The 17,537-nt window shown below is 61.6% G+C and overlaps 1 protein-coding gene across 6 annotated transcripts; it reads right to left on the bottom strand.

The window, feature by feature from the left end:
- Positions 1-466: 466 nt before the first annotated feature.
- On the bottom strand, positions 467-11,753 carry AIFM3 (AIF family member 3). Of its 6 annotated transcripts, none has more exons than XM_060028507.1 (21): positions 11,692-11,753; positions 11,047-11,210; positions 7,431-7,644; positions 7,154-7,263; positions 6,823-6,932; positions 6,688-6,732; positions 6,342-6,438; positions 6,155-6,267; positions 5,726-5,812; positions 5,281-5,372; positions 5,067-5,197; positions 4,866-4,981; positions 4,705-4,776; positions 4,564-4,627; positions 3,913-3,989; positions 3,663-3,807; positions 2,374-2,472; positions 2,042-2,117; positions 1,499-1,603; positions 862-882; positions 467-653 (listed from the first exon to the last, which is right to left on the bottom strand). In XM_060028507.1, the coding sequence occupies exons 2-21, from the start codon at positions 11,075-11,077 to the stop codon at positions 614-616; spliced, it is 1,845 nt and encodes a 614-aa protein (XP_059884490.1). In that variant the 5' UTR covers positions 11,078-11,210; positions 11,692-11,753; the 3' UTR covers positions 467-613. The 6 variants fall into 6 exon arrangements, 4 of the variants coding, with proteins under 4 accessions (XP_059884490.1, XP_059884494.1, XP_059884493.1 ...); XM_060028511.1 differs by having other exon boundaries at positions 3,690-3,807; XM_060028510.1 differs by having other exon boundaries at positions 3,913-3,983.
- Positions 11,754-17,537: the final 5,784 nt, after the last annotated feature.

Genomic DNA, 17,537 nt, shown 5'->3' with positions numbered 1-17,537 from the left:
GAGCTGCCTCTGACCTCTGAAGAAGCACTTCCTACCTCAAAACCTTTGCATGTGCTGTCCCCTCTAACTGGAGTGCCCTTCCTTCAAAATCCAGATCCAAGACATTGGTCTGAGGAGCCTTCCCTAACCCCGGGGGCAGCAAAGGGGTTGCTCCCTCCTCTGGGCGCTCACAGACCGAACTTCCTTGGTGTGACACTGAGCGTTCTGTGGTCTGTGGTCGTGCCTGTCTCATCATCTTTCACCCTCACGAGAGTTTGCCCAATTACAGTGGAAGTCACACAGATCTGCAAATGTGTGAGTTTTAATTTTAAGATAATGTCTAATATGTTGCAGGGTCCTACAGGGGACCAGTCCCAATAGAGGAAGAAGAGGCAGGGTCTGTCCTGCCTCCACTGCCAGCCATCAGTGGCACTGGACGTCTTGGGGGCTGAGCATCTCCTGGAGGCCGCTGAGGCCTCTTGGGAGGTGAGCCAGGCAGCCGAAGGCAAGCACTGAGAGGGCTCAGGTTCTGCCCTGGGGGCTCCTGGGGAACTGGAGGTTGGCACCTGCCCCCCAGGCTTGGCCTCTGTCCCTGATGACCCAACATGCTTGCCCAAGTCCGCTGCGTGCAAGCTCAGGATCCTTTCCCTGTGAGCCAGGACATGTCGCCAGTCCTGCAGGAATGAGGGAGGAGGAGTGAGGGTAGAAGGGAGCAGGTTCCCCTCTGGACACCAAGAGCAGCTAGCCCTTGAAGACAGCAGGGAGCTGTGCGAGGCCCTGGTGCCCAGCAGGGATGTGCACTTGGGCAGAGCGGGGAGACCACCAGGCGTAGGCTCTGGGCTGAGGTGGGAAAGGCTCGGAAGAAGGAGAGAACACACGTACTTGCTGTGCAGCACAAACAGCCTTTGCGAAGGCAAGAGGAAGAGACAGAGAAGGCCGGGGAGAGAGTGTGTCATTCCTGTCCCCCCTTGGTTCTCCGTTTCCAGTCTGAGCCCCCCCGCCCCCATCCTGTGGCCTCCAGGCTTTCCTCAGCCCTTGGTGGTGGTGGTGGGGGTTCTGTAGGCCACTGAGTCCACAGGGTGACTCCCAGTGGCACCATGCCAGGATGAGGGTAATGGCTGGTGTCCGGTGTTCTTCAGACCCTGAACAACACCCCACAACTCTGTCAGGATGTCCCCAGGGGCAACACTAGCTGCATTTCCCCATGGTTGTGTTCAACCATGTGCAGTGGGGTGTCCCGGGCTCAGTGATTGCCCAAGCAGTGGGTCTTAACCCTTCCCCGCAGCACTGGTTCTGCCCTGGACACAGCCTCTTTCCCTTCTACCCACCAAGAGCACAAATAACCAGCCCTCTCCCAAATCACAACCCTTGCCCCACACCACACCATAGCCCTGGGAGCCTCAGGCTGATTGATGGGGGGCGGGGCTGGGGAGAACACTGGAGGACTGTGGGGGCAGCTAGAACCAGCACCTCGGGGGACTTCTCCCCCCTCCCCAAGGCACCCAGTGCCCACACTCACTCCACCTCCCGCTTCCGGATGGTGCGGCCGGAGGCCAGCACCTCCGCCACCTTAGACACGATGGGATCGTAGTTCATGCTGGCCACGGAGATCACCTCGTCGCCTCTGCAGGGAGAGGTGGCCGAGCCTGAGGACTGCCCAGCAGCAGCCCCTGTCCTTGGAGACCCGAGTCCAGCTGAGGCCCAGGGAGGCTCTCGCTCAGGAATGTCCTGAGCTCCCAGCATGGCTTCTGCTCCTGCAGGACCCCATAGAGGCTCCAGCCTTCCTGCCCAGTGGGGTTCAGGGCGGGAACCTGTTCTGAGATCCCCACTCTCTACCTGTGTCCCTTTCCTCGGTGTAAAAGTAGGGTGTCAACACCCCCCTCCAAGAACTGTCCCCACCTCCTCCCCTTTCCTGGCCGGCCCCTGCCTAGCTGCCTCCCGTGCCACTCGGCCCACCATCCAGGGAAGCCCCCTCCTCCGGAGCAGAGCTTCTCCGGGACGAGCCCCCTTCCCGACTGAGTACCCGCTGCTTCCCGCCCCCGCCCCACCCCGTTGCTCTCACTTGGTGTAAAAAGCCACGAACTTCAGCTCGTCCAGATCCCCCTGGATAATGACGTCGTCGAAGCCTTCTCCGTACCCTGCGGGCCGGGAGGAAGGGACTGGGCTTCACGGGGTCCGCGCCCAGTGCCCTTCCAGCTCTGCCCTGGACCCCAGGCCCCGCCCCTGCGGTCCTTTTAGGGGGGTCCTGGCCCCGCCCGCAGGGAGTTCCCTGCTTCCACCTGCGGCCGTCATGGCCCCGCCCCCTGGATGCTTCTAGCCCCGCCCTGACGTCCAAGCCCCGCCTCCTCACTCTGCCACACCTGGGCCCTGCCCGCGTCCGGGGCCCGTTGTTACCCGCGTAGCGCAGGCTCTTGCTGAACATGGCGGTCCATAGGTAGGGTACCGTGCTGATCTCCGCCTCCTGCGCCAGCATGTTCTGGGCCGCCACGCGTCCTGAGGGTCCCGGGGTCGTGAGAGCCCCGCCCCGAGCCCTCACCACCCCTCCACTGCCTGCCCCGGCTCTCTGGGGACGCCTGACAGGTGGGGCTATTCCCCCCCACCCCAGAGGTAAATCACTGCCCAACCCACTGTCCACCGCTGCTCGCAGATAATGCGTGCAGAGAGGGACACCAGGCCCAAAGCTGGCCACTAAGATGAAGTGCCTGGACTGGGTCTGGAAGGGCTTGGCTTCCCGGGACCATTTCAGATGTGACACAGGCAACTAACCGGACAGGTCAGGTCTGAGGAGGGAGGCGGGCGAATGGGGCACCAGTGTCCAGGGAAGCAGGGATGACAGCCTCACTCAGAGCCCAAGACAGAATAGGGTGGGTGGCTCCCCAGTTTGGACAAGGCCCCACGGGACCCCTGTATTTGGAGGTCTGTGACAGTCCTTGGACCCTCCCAGTTAAACCTTAATTATACTCAGCTGATGAGTAGCTTTTGGTTCCTTCAAACCTAGCACCAACTTTAGACCTTGGACCCGAGCAGAAATTGGTACCAGGAGTGGGGTTTCAGGCACAGATGCTCAGATAACGTGAAGGCCGAGAGAAGGGAGGAGGGTGCAGGGGGTCTGGCCGTCCTCTCTCCGAGGCAGCTAACTGGCTGTACCTGCGGCTGAGAGGCCCAGACCAGGTGTGCACAGGGACTGCCCAAGGGGAGGGGGAAGGTTGTTCCTCAGAGAGCACAGCAGGTCCCCACTGAGCCCAGGTTTCCAGGCCCAGACGGCCACATCCCAGGGGCCTGCACGAGGCAGCTGGGTTCACAGAGCCAGTCAAGTGGCCCAAAGGGGAGAGTGGGGAGCTGGCCCGGGTTCTACTAAACCCCTCTCTCCCTCCCTGGGTGACTGCACAGGTTGGTGAGGAATTCTGCAGAACATGTGTCTCTGAGGACAAAAGGAAAGGAGAGGCTGGCTGGTGGAGGGACCAGCGAGGTGGGGCACTGTGGCTGGTGAAATGGGATGTCAAGAGGGCACTGGACGGAGGTCTGAGATGGGAGGTCTCTGTGAGCCGCCTTGACCACCTGCATGGGGCTGGCTGGACAGGCTGCCACAGAGCCTTGAATGGCTGACCCAGTGAGCAGGACCCAAGGCCAGCAACTGAGGGGGTGGGCCTGGGGAAGGCTGAGACTCTGGGACAGCCTCCCACCCCAAGCTGCTGCAGGGCTGGTGGTACCCTGGGCATGAGCCATCTGCCAGTGTGGGATGTTCACTTTCCGATTGTTCCTCCAGGCCAGGGGGAAGGTCACAGCGTCGCCAGCTGCAAACACGCCCGGGACATTGGTCTGCATCATCTGTGGGGAGGGGACCGGGACTCGTAGGTAGGACTGGCGCCCTGAGCGGGACCTCCCACCACCTCCAGCCCCAGCACACTGCCCGCCCTCCCCACCCAGCCCCACCTTGTTGACAGGGATGAAGCCTCGGGAATCCAGACCTATGCCGCTCTGCCTCAGGAAGCCCGTGGCAGGCACTGCACCTGGCAAGACAGGGGCCACTGTGTCCACTCCCCGGCCTCTCCCTCCTCCTGCCTCACTGCTCTGCACCACCACGCCCTTCACTCCCACAGTCCAGCCCAGACCGATCACCCAGCAGGTGGCACACCCTGTGCCTTCATGTCCTGTCTTCGCTGCCTGGAGCCCCACAGACCTCGGGGCTTCTCATCAGGCCTCAGGTGTATCCTCCTCCGAGAAGCTCTCCATGAAGCCCCTGGTGGGGGTTGGCATGCCGAGCCTCCCCAGCCCATGCTGCCACCTCCCAGCTTTGTCCCTCCCCGGACTGGCACCTCAGCTGGAGCAGGGACTAATTAGAGGCTTTTCTGTGTCCTGCGGCTGCGCAGGGCTACTGGACAGGGGTCATTGGGAGCGTCCTCCATGCCAGGCCAGGCTAAGCTGGCACCATCACCCCCCAACAACCCTGCCAAGGGGGTACGGTTGTGGTCCCCATTTTACAGAAGTGCAAACAGGCTGGGGGAGGAGAAGGGACTGGCCCAAGTTCACTGTCGAGCGTGTGCGGGTGACTATGCTCACTGCCACCGCCTGCCCCCCACTCACCAATGCCCACCACGCAGACGTCAGCCCGCAAGACCTTGCTGCTCTTCAGCACGACCTCCTTCAGCTGCAGAAAGCAGGAGTGAGCAGCTCCCGGGCACAGGGAAAGGGACAGAAAGCGGCGGGGGGTGGAGAAGGGCCCACCTTTCCCTCCTGGGCCCGCAGCTCCGACACCTCCGTCTGCATGTAGAACTTGACCCGGTTGCTCTCAAACATCTGCCATGTAGATTGATGGGTAGGCAGGGGTGAGAGCCAGGCGGGGGCAGGGCAGGTGCCGGGGCGGTGGGTTCTGAGTGGGGTCTCACCTTCATGAGGGCACGACCAACGCGCTCCCCCAGAAACCTCCTGAAGGGCGTCTCCTCCAGCTCCACCACGGACACTGAGTGGGCCTTCTCAGTCAGGTAGGCGGCCACCTCCATCCCTGGGGCCAGGCGGGGAGGGCTCGCACCCTGCACTTCCCAGGGCCATTGCTGCCCCAGGCCCAGCCCGCACCCCCAGCTGCTCACCCAGGAAGCCGGCTCCCACGACCACAGCGTTGCGGCCCCGGGCCAACCTCACCACGCGGTTGGCGTCTTCTGGCGTCCGGATGGTGAACACATTCTCCACGTCTTTGCCTTTGCAGCTCAGGGTCTTAGGGCTGAGACACGGCAAAAGTCGGGGCGGGGCTCCCGGCACCCCGAGCCCTCCGCATACCGGCAGGGGCGTGGGGACCCCTCCCACCTGCTCCCGGGTGCCAGCAGCAGCTTGCTGTACTCCAGCTTGAAGCCATCCTTGAACACGGCCTTCTTGTTCCTCACGTCCACCGTGACCACCTGTGACCCCGCCGGGCAGAGCGAGGCCTCCGGGTCCCGCCCCACGCCCAGCGCCCACGAGGCCCTCTGCGAGGCTCTGCCACCTGGATGAACCTTCCTCCCTTTCCTGGCAACCTCTCCTGACCCTTTAAGTTTCAGGCACCACCTCCCCCTCAAAGCCCTCCTAATGCTCCCAAGTCCCAGCCCTGAGCAGACGGTCCGTGGCCCCACACACTGGGGCCCATGACCCCCTAGGCCTGGTGCCTGGGCAGCAGGGCCAGGAGGGCAGAGCACACCCATACTTCCTGGGGCCTCACGCCCTTCACGGTGCCCATGAAGCCTTCCCCAGGCCTGTTCCCCAGCATTGTCCATACCTGGGCCTCAGTGAGCACCTCGATGCCTTGGGCTCGGAAGAACTCCTTGGGCCTCAGGGCCAGCTGCTCCAGCTGTGCATCCAGAGACTGCAGGAGACGCCGGCTTGAGACAGGACCCTGCACCCCCAGGCTCCCACCCCTCTGCAGGCCCGGCCCCACCTGGCCAGTGACCAGGTGGCCACTGACCCATTTTATAACCGAGGACCAGGGCCTCGGGGTCTTGGGGGCTGGCAGCCTCGGTCACACAGGAGCTACAGGACAGAGCTCGACAAACCAGATCTTTCAGGGGCACTGCAGATGGGCCTGGCATGAACAGAGAGGGCAGCTGGCCAGATCCCCAAGGGGCGGCAAGCAAGGGTCCCAGTGGACCTAACTGTGCCCAGTGGGACATGGCTCTGGCCCTGCCTGGCCCCGCTCATGCTCACCCACCTTGCTAAGCTTGGGCCGGTCGTAGGGAAGGTGCCGGTCCAGAGTGCACAGGACGATCCTGTCTGAGAAGCCCTCCTGCCGCAGCGTCTCTGCACACACCAGGCCAGCTGCGCCTGAGCGGAGGGGACAGTGGGTCAGGAGCCTCCTCTCCCCCACCCCACCCTGCCCCTCACAACCCACCACCAACCTGCGCCCACGATGAGCACGTTGGTGCTGCTGCTGTGGCCAGCGCTTGGAGAGATGCACGTGGCCATCACCTTGGTCCTTCGCTGTAGCTGCAGGGCCTGGGGGTGGCCAGCGAGTTGGGGGCAGCTGGAAGCTGGGGTCATTGCCGGGCTCCCTGTGCCCATCCCAGCAGGCCAGGTCCTGCTGCTCCAGTGCCACCTCATCCCCACCACACAGCCCTTCACTCTGCTCCCCAGCCACACCCGCTAGGCTCCCTCCCACCACAGGGCCCATGAACATGCTGTTTTCTGGGCCCAGAGGCCCTTCTCACCTCTCTCTTTTGCCTGAGCCCCAAGCTCCCCCCTCACCTGCTTGCTGGCCCGGACGTACACCTTCTCCTTCTCAATCTTCACCTGCAAGGGCTGTGTTGCTCAGGGCTGGGCTTTGGGGTGCTCCAGCCCCTGCACCCCCAGGCTCCCACCCCATTGCATGCCTGGCCCCACCTGGAACTTGTGCAGACTGTCCAGGCCAGGGAAATCCTCCAGGTCTCCGGTGCTGATGTTGAAGCAGGCGCCATGCCAGGGGCAGCGCACCCGTCCACGGGACAGCACTCCTGGGAGGGGGCAGTGCTGGGCTGGGCCACCAGCAAGAGCTCCTCTCCAAGGACCCCTGTATCCAGCACCACTGGCCCTTCCCCACAGCCCAGGACACCCCACTAATAGACGGGGGCCTGGGGCCTAGTGGAGCGGGGGCTGAGCCTCCCTTGTGATGGGGGAGCCGCCAAGCCCCTGTCGGGGAGGTCCCGCCCTGCCCCCGTGGGCACCGACAGCTCACCTTTCACCAGGGGCGCACCATAGTGCGGACATTTGTGGCCCAGGGCATGGAACTCCCCGTTGTCTTTCACCAGCAACACCTTCCCCCAGCCCAGCTCCACTTCCCGCATCCTGGGAGGGGAGGGCCTGCCCTCAGAGGTCAGAGGTCGGAGAGCAGCCCCAGACCAGCAGGAGCCACAGAGGTGGTGGCCCTGATGGAGCCAGTCATGGGTCCCTTCCAGGCCTCCCAGCTGTCTTCCCACCTCAGCCTCCCACCCCCTCCCAGGCCCAGCACCCACTGGCCGTTCTCCAGGTCTTTGATGTGGCAGACAGCAGCCTCCAGGCAGTCCTGGGCACCAGGGTAGGGGTGGGGGGCGGGCAGGCGTTCCTCTGCATGGAAATGGCGGGCTGTGCCGTTGCCCTGGTAGGCCCGGGGGCTGCCCTTCCCGCCGGCAGACAGCTCCTCCTTGCCCCGGTCCTTCTCGGGCAGCACCACCTCGATCTTGAGCTCCACTGTGGGTGGGCAGGGGGGATGGCGGTGAGCCCCCAGCCCGGCCCACCCCATGAGCTCTGAGTGCGGGTTCTCCCCGGGCCTCCAGAAAGCCATCTGCACCACCAGCAAAAGGCAGAGCCAGGGTGCGGGGGGGTGGGGGGTGAGGGAGGCCCTGGACGAGCTTAAATTGATTTCTGCGTGTTCTCTTTTCCCCTAACAGAATTAGTGAGGGGGCACAACAAAGCTTACTCAACCCTGAAGCGACCCTTTCTCCAGGAATCCATGTGGAGGTGAGAACTCAGTGCTGGAGCCTTGCTGACCTTGAGGGAGTGGCCCCCATAGAGGACTGCGTCATCCCTGAGGACTCAGGGGCACGTTTGGGGCCTGAGAAACAGTGTGTCCAAAGCTGGACGCAGCCCAGTGCATGGCCTGTGAATCTGGGTAACGGGGGAATCGAGGGTTCCAGAGATTTGAAATTTTTTCAAAATTAAAAAAAAAAAGTGTATGCACCATAATTGCAACTTTAGATAGCTGCTCTCGCCAGTTTGAGAATCCTTCATTATTTGCCAGGCGCTGGGTGCAGGGGCCTTGGGGGTGAACCCCAACTGGGTGGTGCATGCAGAGGGCACAGCGCCGCCCTCACCAGTGGGGCCTCCTCTGGGGGGAGTTAGTGAGATTATCATTTTCTTCTTTATACTTCTCCGCATTTTCCAAATTCCCTACCGTGTGCCTGGGGTATTTTTCTAATTAGAAGGGAACAATAAACAGAATTTTTAGCAGTGATAATCCGGCCTCCTGGGCTGCTGCTGCAAGGAGCGTGGAAGCTGAGCCGGGGGCACAGCGTGGGCCAGGGCCGAGGCCTGGGCAGGAGGCCCCCTCCCAACTCCCGAGGCCCCTGAGCCTCCAGGCGCCTCCCCCACAGACCTGACCCTCTAGAAACAAAGAACCCGGCTCACAGCTCCGGGCCTTAGCCCCTGCAGTTCCCTTGGCCTGGGCTGCTGTCCTGCCCTTCCCGGCTTGGGCTGGGCTCACGCCTGCCCATCCTCTCCCCCAGCCTGGTCTGGCCCCTCATCCTTCCTGTCCTAGACCCCTCCCCCCACCGCCGCCTCCCCTAAGGCTCAGGCATGCAAGAGACAGGGCTGAAGGTGGCTCCCTGATTCCAGCTGGGCAGGAAGGGCCCAGGAACACATCACGCTGAGGCTGTTGTGTCAGGTGGGGGGTTATGGGTGGGGTGGGTTTTTTCCTTCATTTTCCACGCTTTATGTAATGGTGTTAGAATGTTTTCAGGAGAATTAGAGAGACAGCTCACAGGAGCAGCCTGGCAGGGGCCCAGAGGACAGCCAAGCCAGGCTGTTTTCATCCTCTACCTCCTTCCAGAAGGCCCTGAGGTGCTCGCTGGTGTAGTCTAACGGGGGAAGACGTCAGGTCAGGAGCCTCAGGAGCTGCGGTGGATCCCTTAGACCCTTTCGGCAGACGCCTTCATTATAAAATGGAGAGAACAGTGCCTACCTCTTCTGGGGCAGTGGATACTGAAGGAAATAATAAATGTAACTCAGAGTAGATGCTCAATAGGTGAAGTTGGGTAGCTGTGTTTTATTGGTTAGCTCCGAGCCTCCTGGCTGCCGTGACAAAGAGGGAAAGCCTTTAGGTAGCACCAGTGGCCTAATAAAAGGCAGGTGACCAGATGCCAAGAGACCTGCACTACCTCCTAGTTCTGAGCTTACAAAGGACTGGCCTGGAACACTTCCTGAGGAACATGGGGCCCCTGAAGCACAGGGCACACAGAGGCGGCTCAGGAAGACTGTTCTAACATGCTCTGAGCCACAGGAGCCAGTGAGGTGGAAAGTGAGGAATTTGCAGAAGCCTCTTCTGCTCGTTCTGGTCTCCCTGTGGCCCCTCCTGACCCTCACTGAACTGTCATGGCCAGAACGCTCTCACTCCCACACCCTGATATTCCCCAAGCCTCACCCCAGACCTGCCACCATGGGCACTGGGGGCCCAAGCTCCTGCCCTCCTGCCACAGCCCACAGGAAGCCCAGCCCCCCAGAGAGGGAATAACACCCTGTAAGTGCCTCCTACGTGCCAGGCCCATGCCAAGCACACTAGCCTGCACAGGGGCACAACTATTAGTCCCATTTCACATGTGAGTACACAGAGGCTCAGAGAGGTGAAGTCACCTGCCCAAGGCCAAATAGCCAGGAACAGGCAGGGCTGGATTTGGGCTCAAGAGCCCAAATTCTTAGCACTGTCCCTGGTGTGGTAGGAGTGACCAGCCCTATACCAGGGGTCCTGGGGCCGGGGGTCCTGGGGCTTGGGGTCTGAGGTAGACCAGCCCTTTGGGGTCCTTTAAAGAAACCTACAGGTGGCATCTTCTGCCAGGGCCTCCTGTCAGCTCTGCAGTCCTACAGGAGCCTGATATGGGGCAGCCAGCATCCTCCTGTCTGCTTCTGACGGGAGAGAGTTGGGGTCAAGACAAGGGACATCATTTGCCCGAGGGCTGGGTGTCCGCAGCATGGGAGTCATGGGGCAGGCGCAGGTGGGTCCCTCTGCCTGGCAGGGCATCGCAGGTCTCCTCTTGCCTGCAAGTTCTCCCTCAGACCCAGGAAAAGGAGAAAAGGCTCATGGGCTCCAAGGTAATGGAGCTGATGGGTATCAGGTAAGGGGAGCTGGGGCGAGCTGGCCGGTGATCCCTGGGTGCACTACAGAGGCCTCTCTCAGCCTTGGTTTCTTCATCTGGGTCAGGCCTGCACACCCCTGCCTTCCGGGTGTTGTGAGGAGGGAAGAGGGAAAGTGGGGACTGGAGGGAGAGCCAGCACACAAGGGTCTCCGTGGAGAGCAGACCTAGGCATCCCCCAGCACCCTGCCCGCCCCCCAGCCCTGGGCTGGGACTGCTTGGGCCAGCCAGGGTGGGGATTTCCTCTACAAATGGGGAAGTGTGTCCAGAGAGGCCCAGGAGGCGGCCCAAGGTCACATGGGGTCAGAAGAGGTGAAAAGGGCTAGGACATGTCCACTCCACCTCATAGCAATTTTGAGAGGTCAGGCTTATTTTTTAGGGGGAGGAGGTGAGGCTCAGAGGGGTATCTTGCATGCCCTTGGTCATGCAGTTGCTGAGGATGTCCCCGGAGCCCCCTTCCCCAGCGCTGAGGGAGATGCTCCTCTCTCCGACCCAGCAGCAGGAGGAACCCTCCCCTCCCCTTTCCGAGAAAGATTCCACTGTTATTCCCACCACCAGCACCCTAAGCCCCAAATAAAGAGGGCTCCAGCCCCCCCACTCCTGCCCACAGCGTTAACATTCGGCTGCAGCCCAGCCTGACCTACTTCGGAGGCAGGGGGAGGGGCAGGAGGAAGGTGGCAGGAAGAGGGAGGGAGGGAGTGAGCGACAGAGGGAGGGGGAAGGGAGAGGGTGAGAAGAGAGGAGGTACCTGGCTTGGGCTTGGAGAAGCAGCCACCCATGGTGAGTGGCCCGCAGATGGGTGGGGGGCAGGTACACAGGCGGCTGGCTGTGGAAGGCCTAGGGTGCCCCCTGAGGGGCTGGACCCCCCGAGGCCCTTAGAGATGCTGGAGCTGCCATCCCAGCTGGAGCTGCCTGCAGGGAGACAGGAGCATCTATGGGGACCAGGGCTTTGATGAGGGCTGTGGGTAGAGACACAGAGAGACACGAGTGGGGGCGCTTCTCAAAGAGGCTGCGTTGGAGCTGGGAACCCTCATGCGTAGGGGAGCCGGGTCCCAGAGGAATGGCACCTGGCACCATGGACGGCACCTCCCTTCCAGGCCCCCAGGCTCAGCACCCTCACTCTCCTCCCCCTTTGCCTGGGCCCCTCTGCCCCAACCTTAGCCACATTTCAGGCCCAGGAAATCCTCCCCGATTTCTGCTGCCCCCTCAAAATCCTGCAGCCTGGAGCCCTGGGACCCTCCATTCTCCAGGGAGGCCACCATGCCTGGGGTCAGACCCAGGTCACCTTGGCAGACCAGAGCCTTCCTGGTACTCGGGGTTTCTCCCTCCTCAATGGGGCAACATTTAGTTCTCCCCCCTGCTCCCACCCTGGTGGGCAGCCCTGGATACCCACCTCTCCAAGGGCAGCCACTGCTTCTTGCTCCCAGCCCAACAGCGGACCGAGGCTGCCCGGCCCTGGAAGGCAGGGCAAGGGGGCAGGGGTCCAGGAGGCGGCCCAGCCTCCACCCCTCCCCCCAGTGTGAGCTGTGGCCAGGAGGGGATGGGGGCGGGGCTGGGCCAGTCCATTGGTCCCCAGGGAAACCCAGCTCCATGTGAACAGAAGTGGGCGGCCAGCCTGGGCCTGGTGGGGTTGGAGGAAAGTGAGGCCAGGCACACAGCTCTGGCTCCCACCCCCTCCCCTGCTCTTCCCCAAGGCCCCTGATGTTGAGGTCATACCCAACAGTAGATGGAGAAACTGAGGGGCCAAGGGATTGCCAAGATCAAGCAGCAGGTAGAGGCAACCAGGTGGTGTCCCACCTCCCTCCCACCTTAGTTACTTCCAAGACGGACAGGGACCCAGAAGCCCCTGTATCACCCTGCAAGCCATGGGGCTGGGGGAGGGGTCACCCCATCAACAAAGAGGTCCCTGCAGCCAAGGAGCCCTCAAGGCCACAGCGTGAGCCTTCCTTAACATGCAGCTTACAGACTGGACTTTGGAAGGCCCAGGACAAAGGTGTAGCTGCCTTGTTTACACTGACCTCCCCACAGTCCACCCCACTGTTATCCCTGCGGCTTCCCCCAGAAGTTTTTCCTGGAGTTTAAGTGGATGAGGCCCACTCGGTTTTGCCCAGATCCCAGCAAGGGCCCTGGGTGGGTGCTTAAGAGCAAGGGGGCTGAGAACCAGATGAAAAGGTTGGGGAGGGACTGTCTACTGCCCAGCACCTGGTCTCGCCTGCCCTAGAGGGCCGTCACAGGTGAGGAGGCAGTGGCACCTGAAGGCCACCTGGGTATACCCATGCTCTTTCCCCCACTCATTGCCAAGGCAGGTCCGTAAAACTGGGCCACCACCAGCCCACCTGCCCCCTACCTGGGCACAAGACCCCTCCACAGATCCTGGCTTTCCCTCTGGCTCAGCCCTGCCCACCCCCTTCCTGCCTGGCCTCAGGCCTCACCTACTGGGCCACAGATCCCAGAAAAGGTGGGACCTCAACTTGCCACCAGGTGCCTGTCGAGGCTGTTCCCTCCCTTCCCAGGTGCCCAGGTGTTCAGACCTTCCAGGGCCTTGGGCGTGGAAAGAGATTTGCTGGGCACGGAAACTTCTCCAGGTCTACTGTGTGCCAGGCTGGCGTGTAGCCCTCCTACCTCCTGCAGGCCCAGACGCCCCAACCCAAGGCAAAGGTCCTCGCCAGGGGCATGGCGAGAGGGCACCCCAAGTTTTGGCAGAGTGCTGTCCCTTGTCCACAAACTGCCTAATGCAAAAAGTTGTAACAGTCCCCGAGTGCTGACCACCTAGAGGAGCCTGCATCCTGTCCCCCGGGACCAGCCCTAGGGCCCCTTCTGGTGCAGGCTCCCCACTCCTCCGGGTCCCACGCTTCACCAGGGATCCCGTGGGCCCTTCCCACACCCACCCGAGGGGCTCCTGCTCAGCTCGGCCCCCAGTGGCTTCCAGTTTCCTGGGACAGCATCTGAGCTCCACAGCCGGCCCTCAAGTTCGGGGTGGGGGGGGCTGTGGCCCGCACCTCCTCCCCCACGGGGCTAGAGGCAAACCTCCTGCTTTGCATATGCAGCCCGTCTCCCTGGGAAGTCCTTCCAGCTGCCTTCCCGCTCCCTCGGGCCGGGTCCCCCCACCGGACCGGCAGCCCAGGAAGGGGATCCGCACACAGCGGGGCCCCGAGGCGGCGAGCGGGCGGCACGTCAGGAGAGCGAGGGCGCTCTGCCTGGCCTGCCCCCTCCCCGGTGAGGCCCCCAATCCCCGACGAGTCGGCCCGGACCCGCAGGCTCACCTGCGCTCGGCGCGGACCTCCGCTCTGGAGCCGCCAGGGCTGCGGCGGGGCGGGCGGGGCAGGCGGGGCGGGGCTGGCGCTGCGGCGACAATGCGGCCGGAGCCCGAGGCCCCAGCACCGCCCGGCGGCCGCGCAGGTAGGAGCGGCCCGGGTCGGGATGCGAGGCTGTGGGAGGCAGCGGGGCCCTCTGGCCCTGGACGCCGGAATCTGGGTCCCCAGCATCCTCGCGACCCCCGCGGGGCGCCAGGCTGGGCCGCGCGCCGGGTCTCAGTGTTTTTCTTCTTCTTTCTTTCCTAAGTCTTGGAACCAGGGGTAGGCGGGCAGCGAGCGTGGGGGCAGGTGAATCACCCGCAGAAACCTCCCAAACCGCGCCTGACTGCCTGACACCTTGATTGCTTTGAGGGTTCAGCTCCGTCCTTCCGTCCACTGTCCCCACATCAAAACGTTCTACTTTTATTTTATGACATTTTCTGTTTCCCACATGTCATTATACCGGGAGAACTTCCTGGGTCGCCATAAATCATGGCCCACCCTGGTGGGTGTTGTGTCCCCTCCTCCACGAAGCCCTCCCTGAGCCGCCTCCCCAGACTGGATCTGGCCCTGCTGTTCCAGCTCCCGGCCCCTCCCAGGATTTTACCGTGTTGACTCCCCAGACTCTGCCTTGTGGTCAGGCAGGGCTTGTCCCTCCGGCAGACTGGGACTCATGACTGTGTGGGAAATGAATGAAGGGCACGTTCCCGGGAAGTGGTGTCTCATCTGTCACTAAAAACATGGGGCCATTGGGCCCGACATCAGCCACTAACTGTTGTCTCCTTCAGTGGCTGGTGTCATGCCCTCTTTTTTGCCATCTCCCCCCTTTCTGGGCCTCGCTCCCTTCTGGTTAGGATGCCAGGCTGACCGGCCTCTGAGGCAGTCCCTCTTCATGCCCCAGGCTGCCCAGGGGGGCAAGCACATCTCCCCTCATTTTACAGATGGGGAAGCTCGGGGAGGCTGCGTGGCGCCCAGGGGAAGGAGCAGGGCCTGAATGGGTCACACTCATCCACCCCTCAGTCCACCCCTCGGGGTGTCCAACTGCCACAGGAGAGGCCCCGTCACTGGGCAGAAGGTGTTGCTTGGCCTTGTGCCCTTGGCCTCCAGTCAGCCTGCCCCTACGCCACACTCTGCTGACCTTGCAGCCCTGCCCCTCACCCCAGAGCCCCCAGCCAGGAAGACACTGTGCCCTGTAAAGAAACATGGCTGTAGCTTTATGTGCATTTATTCCTTTGCTCTTCACAACAGCCTGAGGTGGAAGGTCCTCTGTGTCATCTCCATTTTACAGATGTGGAAGCTGAGGTTCAGAGAGGTTAGGGACTCCCCAAGGCCACGCTGCTGGTGAGTGGCAGAGACGTGGGTCCTGGCTGGCTGGCTGTGCTGGGCTTACAAAGCGGAGCTTGGGAGAGGGAGCGGGGAGGCCTGTCAGGCTCGGCCAAGGCTGCCACGTCTCCAGTGCAGATTTCGAGTCCTGATCTGTGACCTTTTTGAGTCAGTGAGCCCCTTCTGCCCCGGATTCCCCAAGAATCTGGGGGTAACTGCAGTGCTTCCAGCTGGAGATCCTCCAGGACACCAGGACAGGTTCAGAGGCAGCACAGGACACAGCAGGCATGCAGGATGTGGGGTGGGGGCTGCTGAGCATGGGATGCCAGAGATGACATTGAGGGGACAGGTCAGTGTGGGGGGCTGTGAGGAGGCCAACAACCTGGGTAGATGCCCTGCATGGGGCGAGACCATTGTGGCCGCCTCCACCCTGCGGATGGACTCGAGGCTCTGGCTGCCCCATGGTGGGGCAGAAATGACCAGATCCTCATGGAGCAAAAGCTGAAACAGAAGGTAGGTGGGTGGGTGGCCTCACCAAAGCCCCGGGCTCGAAGGTGGTGCATGTGGACACCGGGACCCGGGGAGACTTAGGATGCCTCCAAGTCTTGGGCAGCCTGAGGTCCTGATCTTGCCCCGAGGATGATTCTGGCAACGTGGTAGCGTTCATCCCAGTGGCCTTGACAATACACAGACCCAGCAGACACCCCAAAGGCCAAGGTGTGAGAAGCAGGTGAAGGGGTGATCCCTGGGCCCCCCAGCATGCAAGCCTGTCCCTGTCTTCCTCACACCCACCCCTGTTCCCCACTCCTCTCAGCCTAGGGTCTCCAAGCTCTGACGTGCAGGGCTGTCCTTTTTTAGGCCACAAAGTGAGAGAACGGCAACGTCTAACATCGGGATTGACTCTGGCGCCCCCTGGAGGCCTACCTGAGAGTCCACAGGGCCCACCTGAGCCTTGGGGTTCAGAGGGCAGAGAGTGGACTCTTCCCTGGGGACTTAGGTGGATTTCCAGATGGGGAGACCTCGATTTGATTAACTGGTCCCCAGGAAATGCTGGGGGGGTCTGATATAGCACATCCAGCATCCTAGCTGAGGCTGGCTGTGTTGAGGGGCAAGATAGGCAGGAATGGTGCCCTCAGCTACCCCGAGACTTATTCTTATGGAGGCAGACGCTGGGGGATCCCCAGGCTGGGGAGCCTTGGCTAAGCCCATCCCCACCGCTCCACTCCCGGCCTCACCCCTGACTCCCTGGCTTGCTCTGGTTGCTACAGCCCAGCCTCCCTGCCCACATCCCAGGTGGGTCTACACAGCCTGACTGCCATGTCTCAGCACCCCAGGGTCCTCGGGGGCTCTCCGACCCCGTGAAGCCGGCTCCCACCAGCCTGTTTCAGCCCAGCCTCGACCCTCCCCAAGTTGCTGGTTTGTCGTGAGTCCTCTCTTGTCTCCGGGCTCAGGGTTGACCAGTTCTAGTTCCAGTCCCCATGGAGGGAGGGAAGGTCAGAGGGCTTTCCTAGGAGGTGGCAGGAGCCGAGGACAGATGAGCCCTTTGGAGTTCAGCAGAGAGAAGGGCGTCCAGGCAGGAGAAGTGTGTGGCAAAGACAAGGAGGTACGATGGCCAGTTCTGGGGACTCAGAATGTGTCAGTCCAGTCTGGCTCAAGTGCTGGGCTCTGGGCAGCAGCCTGGCATGCAGGCATCTCATAGGCCAGGGAGGAGCGGGCTAGGGGTTTTCATCACATGTGTCTTTGGGGAAAAAATACCAGCAACTAGGACTGGCACTGGACAGGGGGCAGGGGGGCCGGGAGGCACCTGGGGCAAGGACTGGACCAGAGTCAGCCCAGGAGCTGGAAGATGGGCCCTACCCCTGCAGCCCTTACTTAGACCTGAGGATTTCCTATCATCAAAACAGTGGGGGAACTCCCTGGCAGTCCAGTGATCAGTAGGACTTGGCACTTTCACTGCCAGGACCCGGTTCAATCCCTGGTCAGGGAACTAAGATCCCGCAAGCCACTTGGTACAGCCAAACACAACAAAAAAACCCCACTGGCAAAAACTTCCACACGCCAGGACAGACAGATGGGCTAGTATAAGGTGCCTCAGCCACATAGTAGAATACTGTTTAGCCATAAACAAGGTATCTACAGAGTGTTTGTAAAAATGTTATATTTTCATATATTATACATCACTGGCGAAAGTGTAAATTGAGGCAATCCCTATAAGAGGGCAATTTAGCGACAGCTCTGAAAACTGCCAGTGCCCAGAGCCTTTGACCCAGCAATCCCAGTCAGAGGAACTCACTTTAATGCATCTGCCCACCTGAGATTGGAAAGGACCTACATGCCCATCAATACCCGAGGTGGTTACCCGAGTGACAGCACATCCACCTCAAGGAACACGACACAGTGATGGAAGAGAACAGAGGCTCAGCTCTAAACAGACTGGGGGAATAAAGCAGGGTGCAGAAGAGTAAGTGATCTATGCTGCCTTTCTGTAGAGAAAACATTAAAAAAGAGTACTTACAGATATATTTACTTGCATGCTGTAGAGTAACTCTGGAAAATACAGTAATAAACAGGCAACAGGGATACTGGGATGTGGAGTCGACAGGGTGGGTGGCCTTTCTCCAGA

The sequence above is a fragment of the Delphinus delphis genome, chromosome 13 (assembly GCF_949987515.2).
Source record: "Delphinus delphis chromosome 13, mDelDel1.2, whole genome shotgun sequence".
NCBI lineage: Eukaryota > Metazoa > Chordata > Mammalia > Artiodactyla > Delphinidae > Delphinus > Delphinus delphis.
This window is presented reverse-complemented; position numbering and strand designations above follow the sequence as displayed.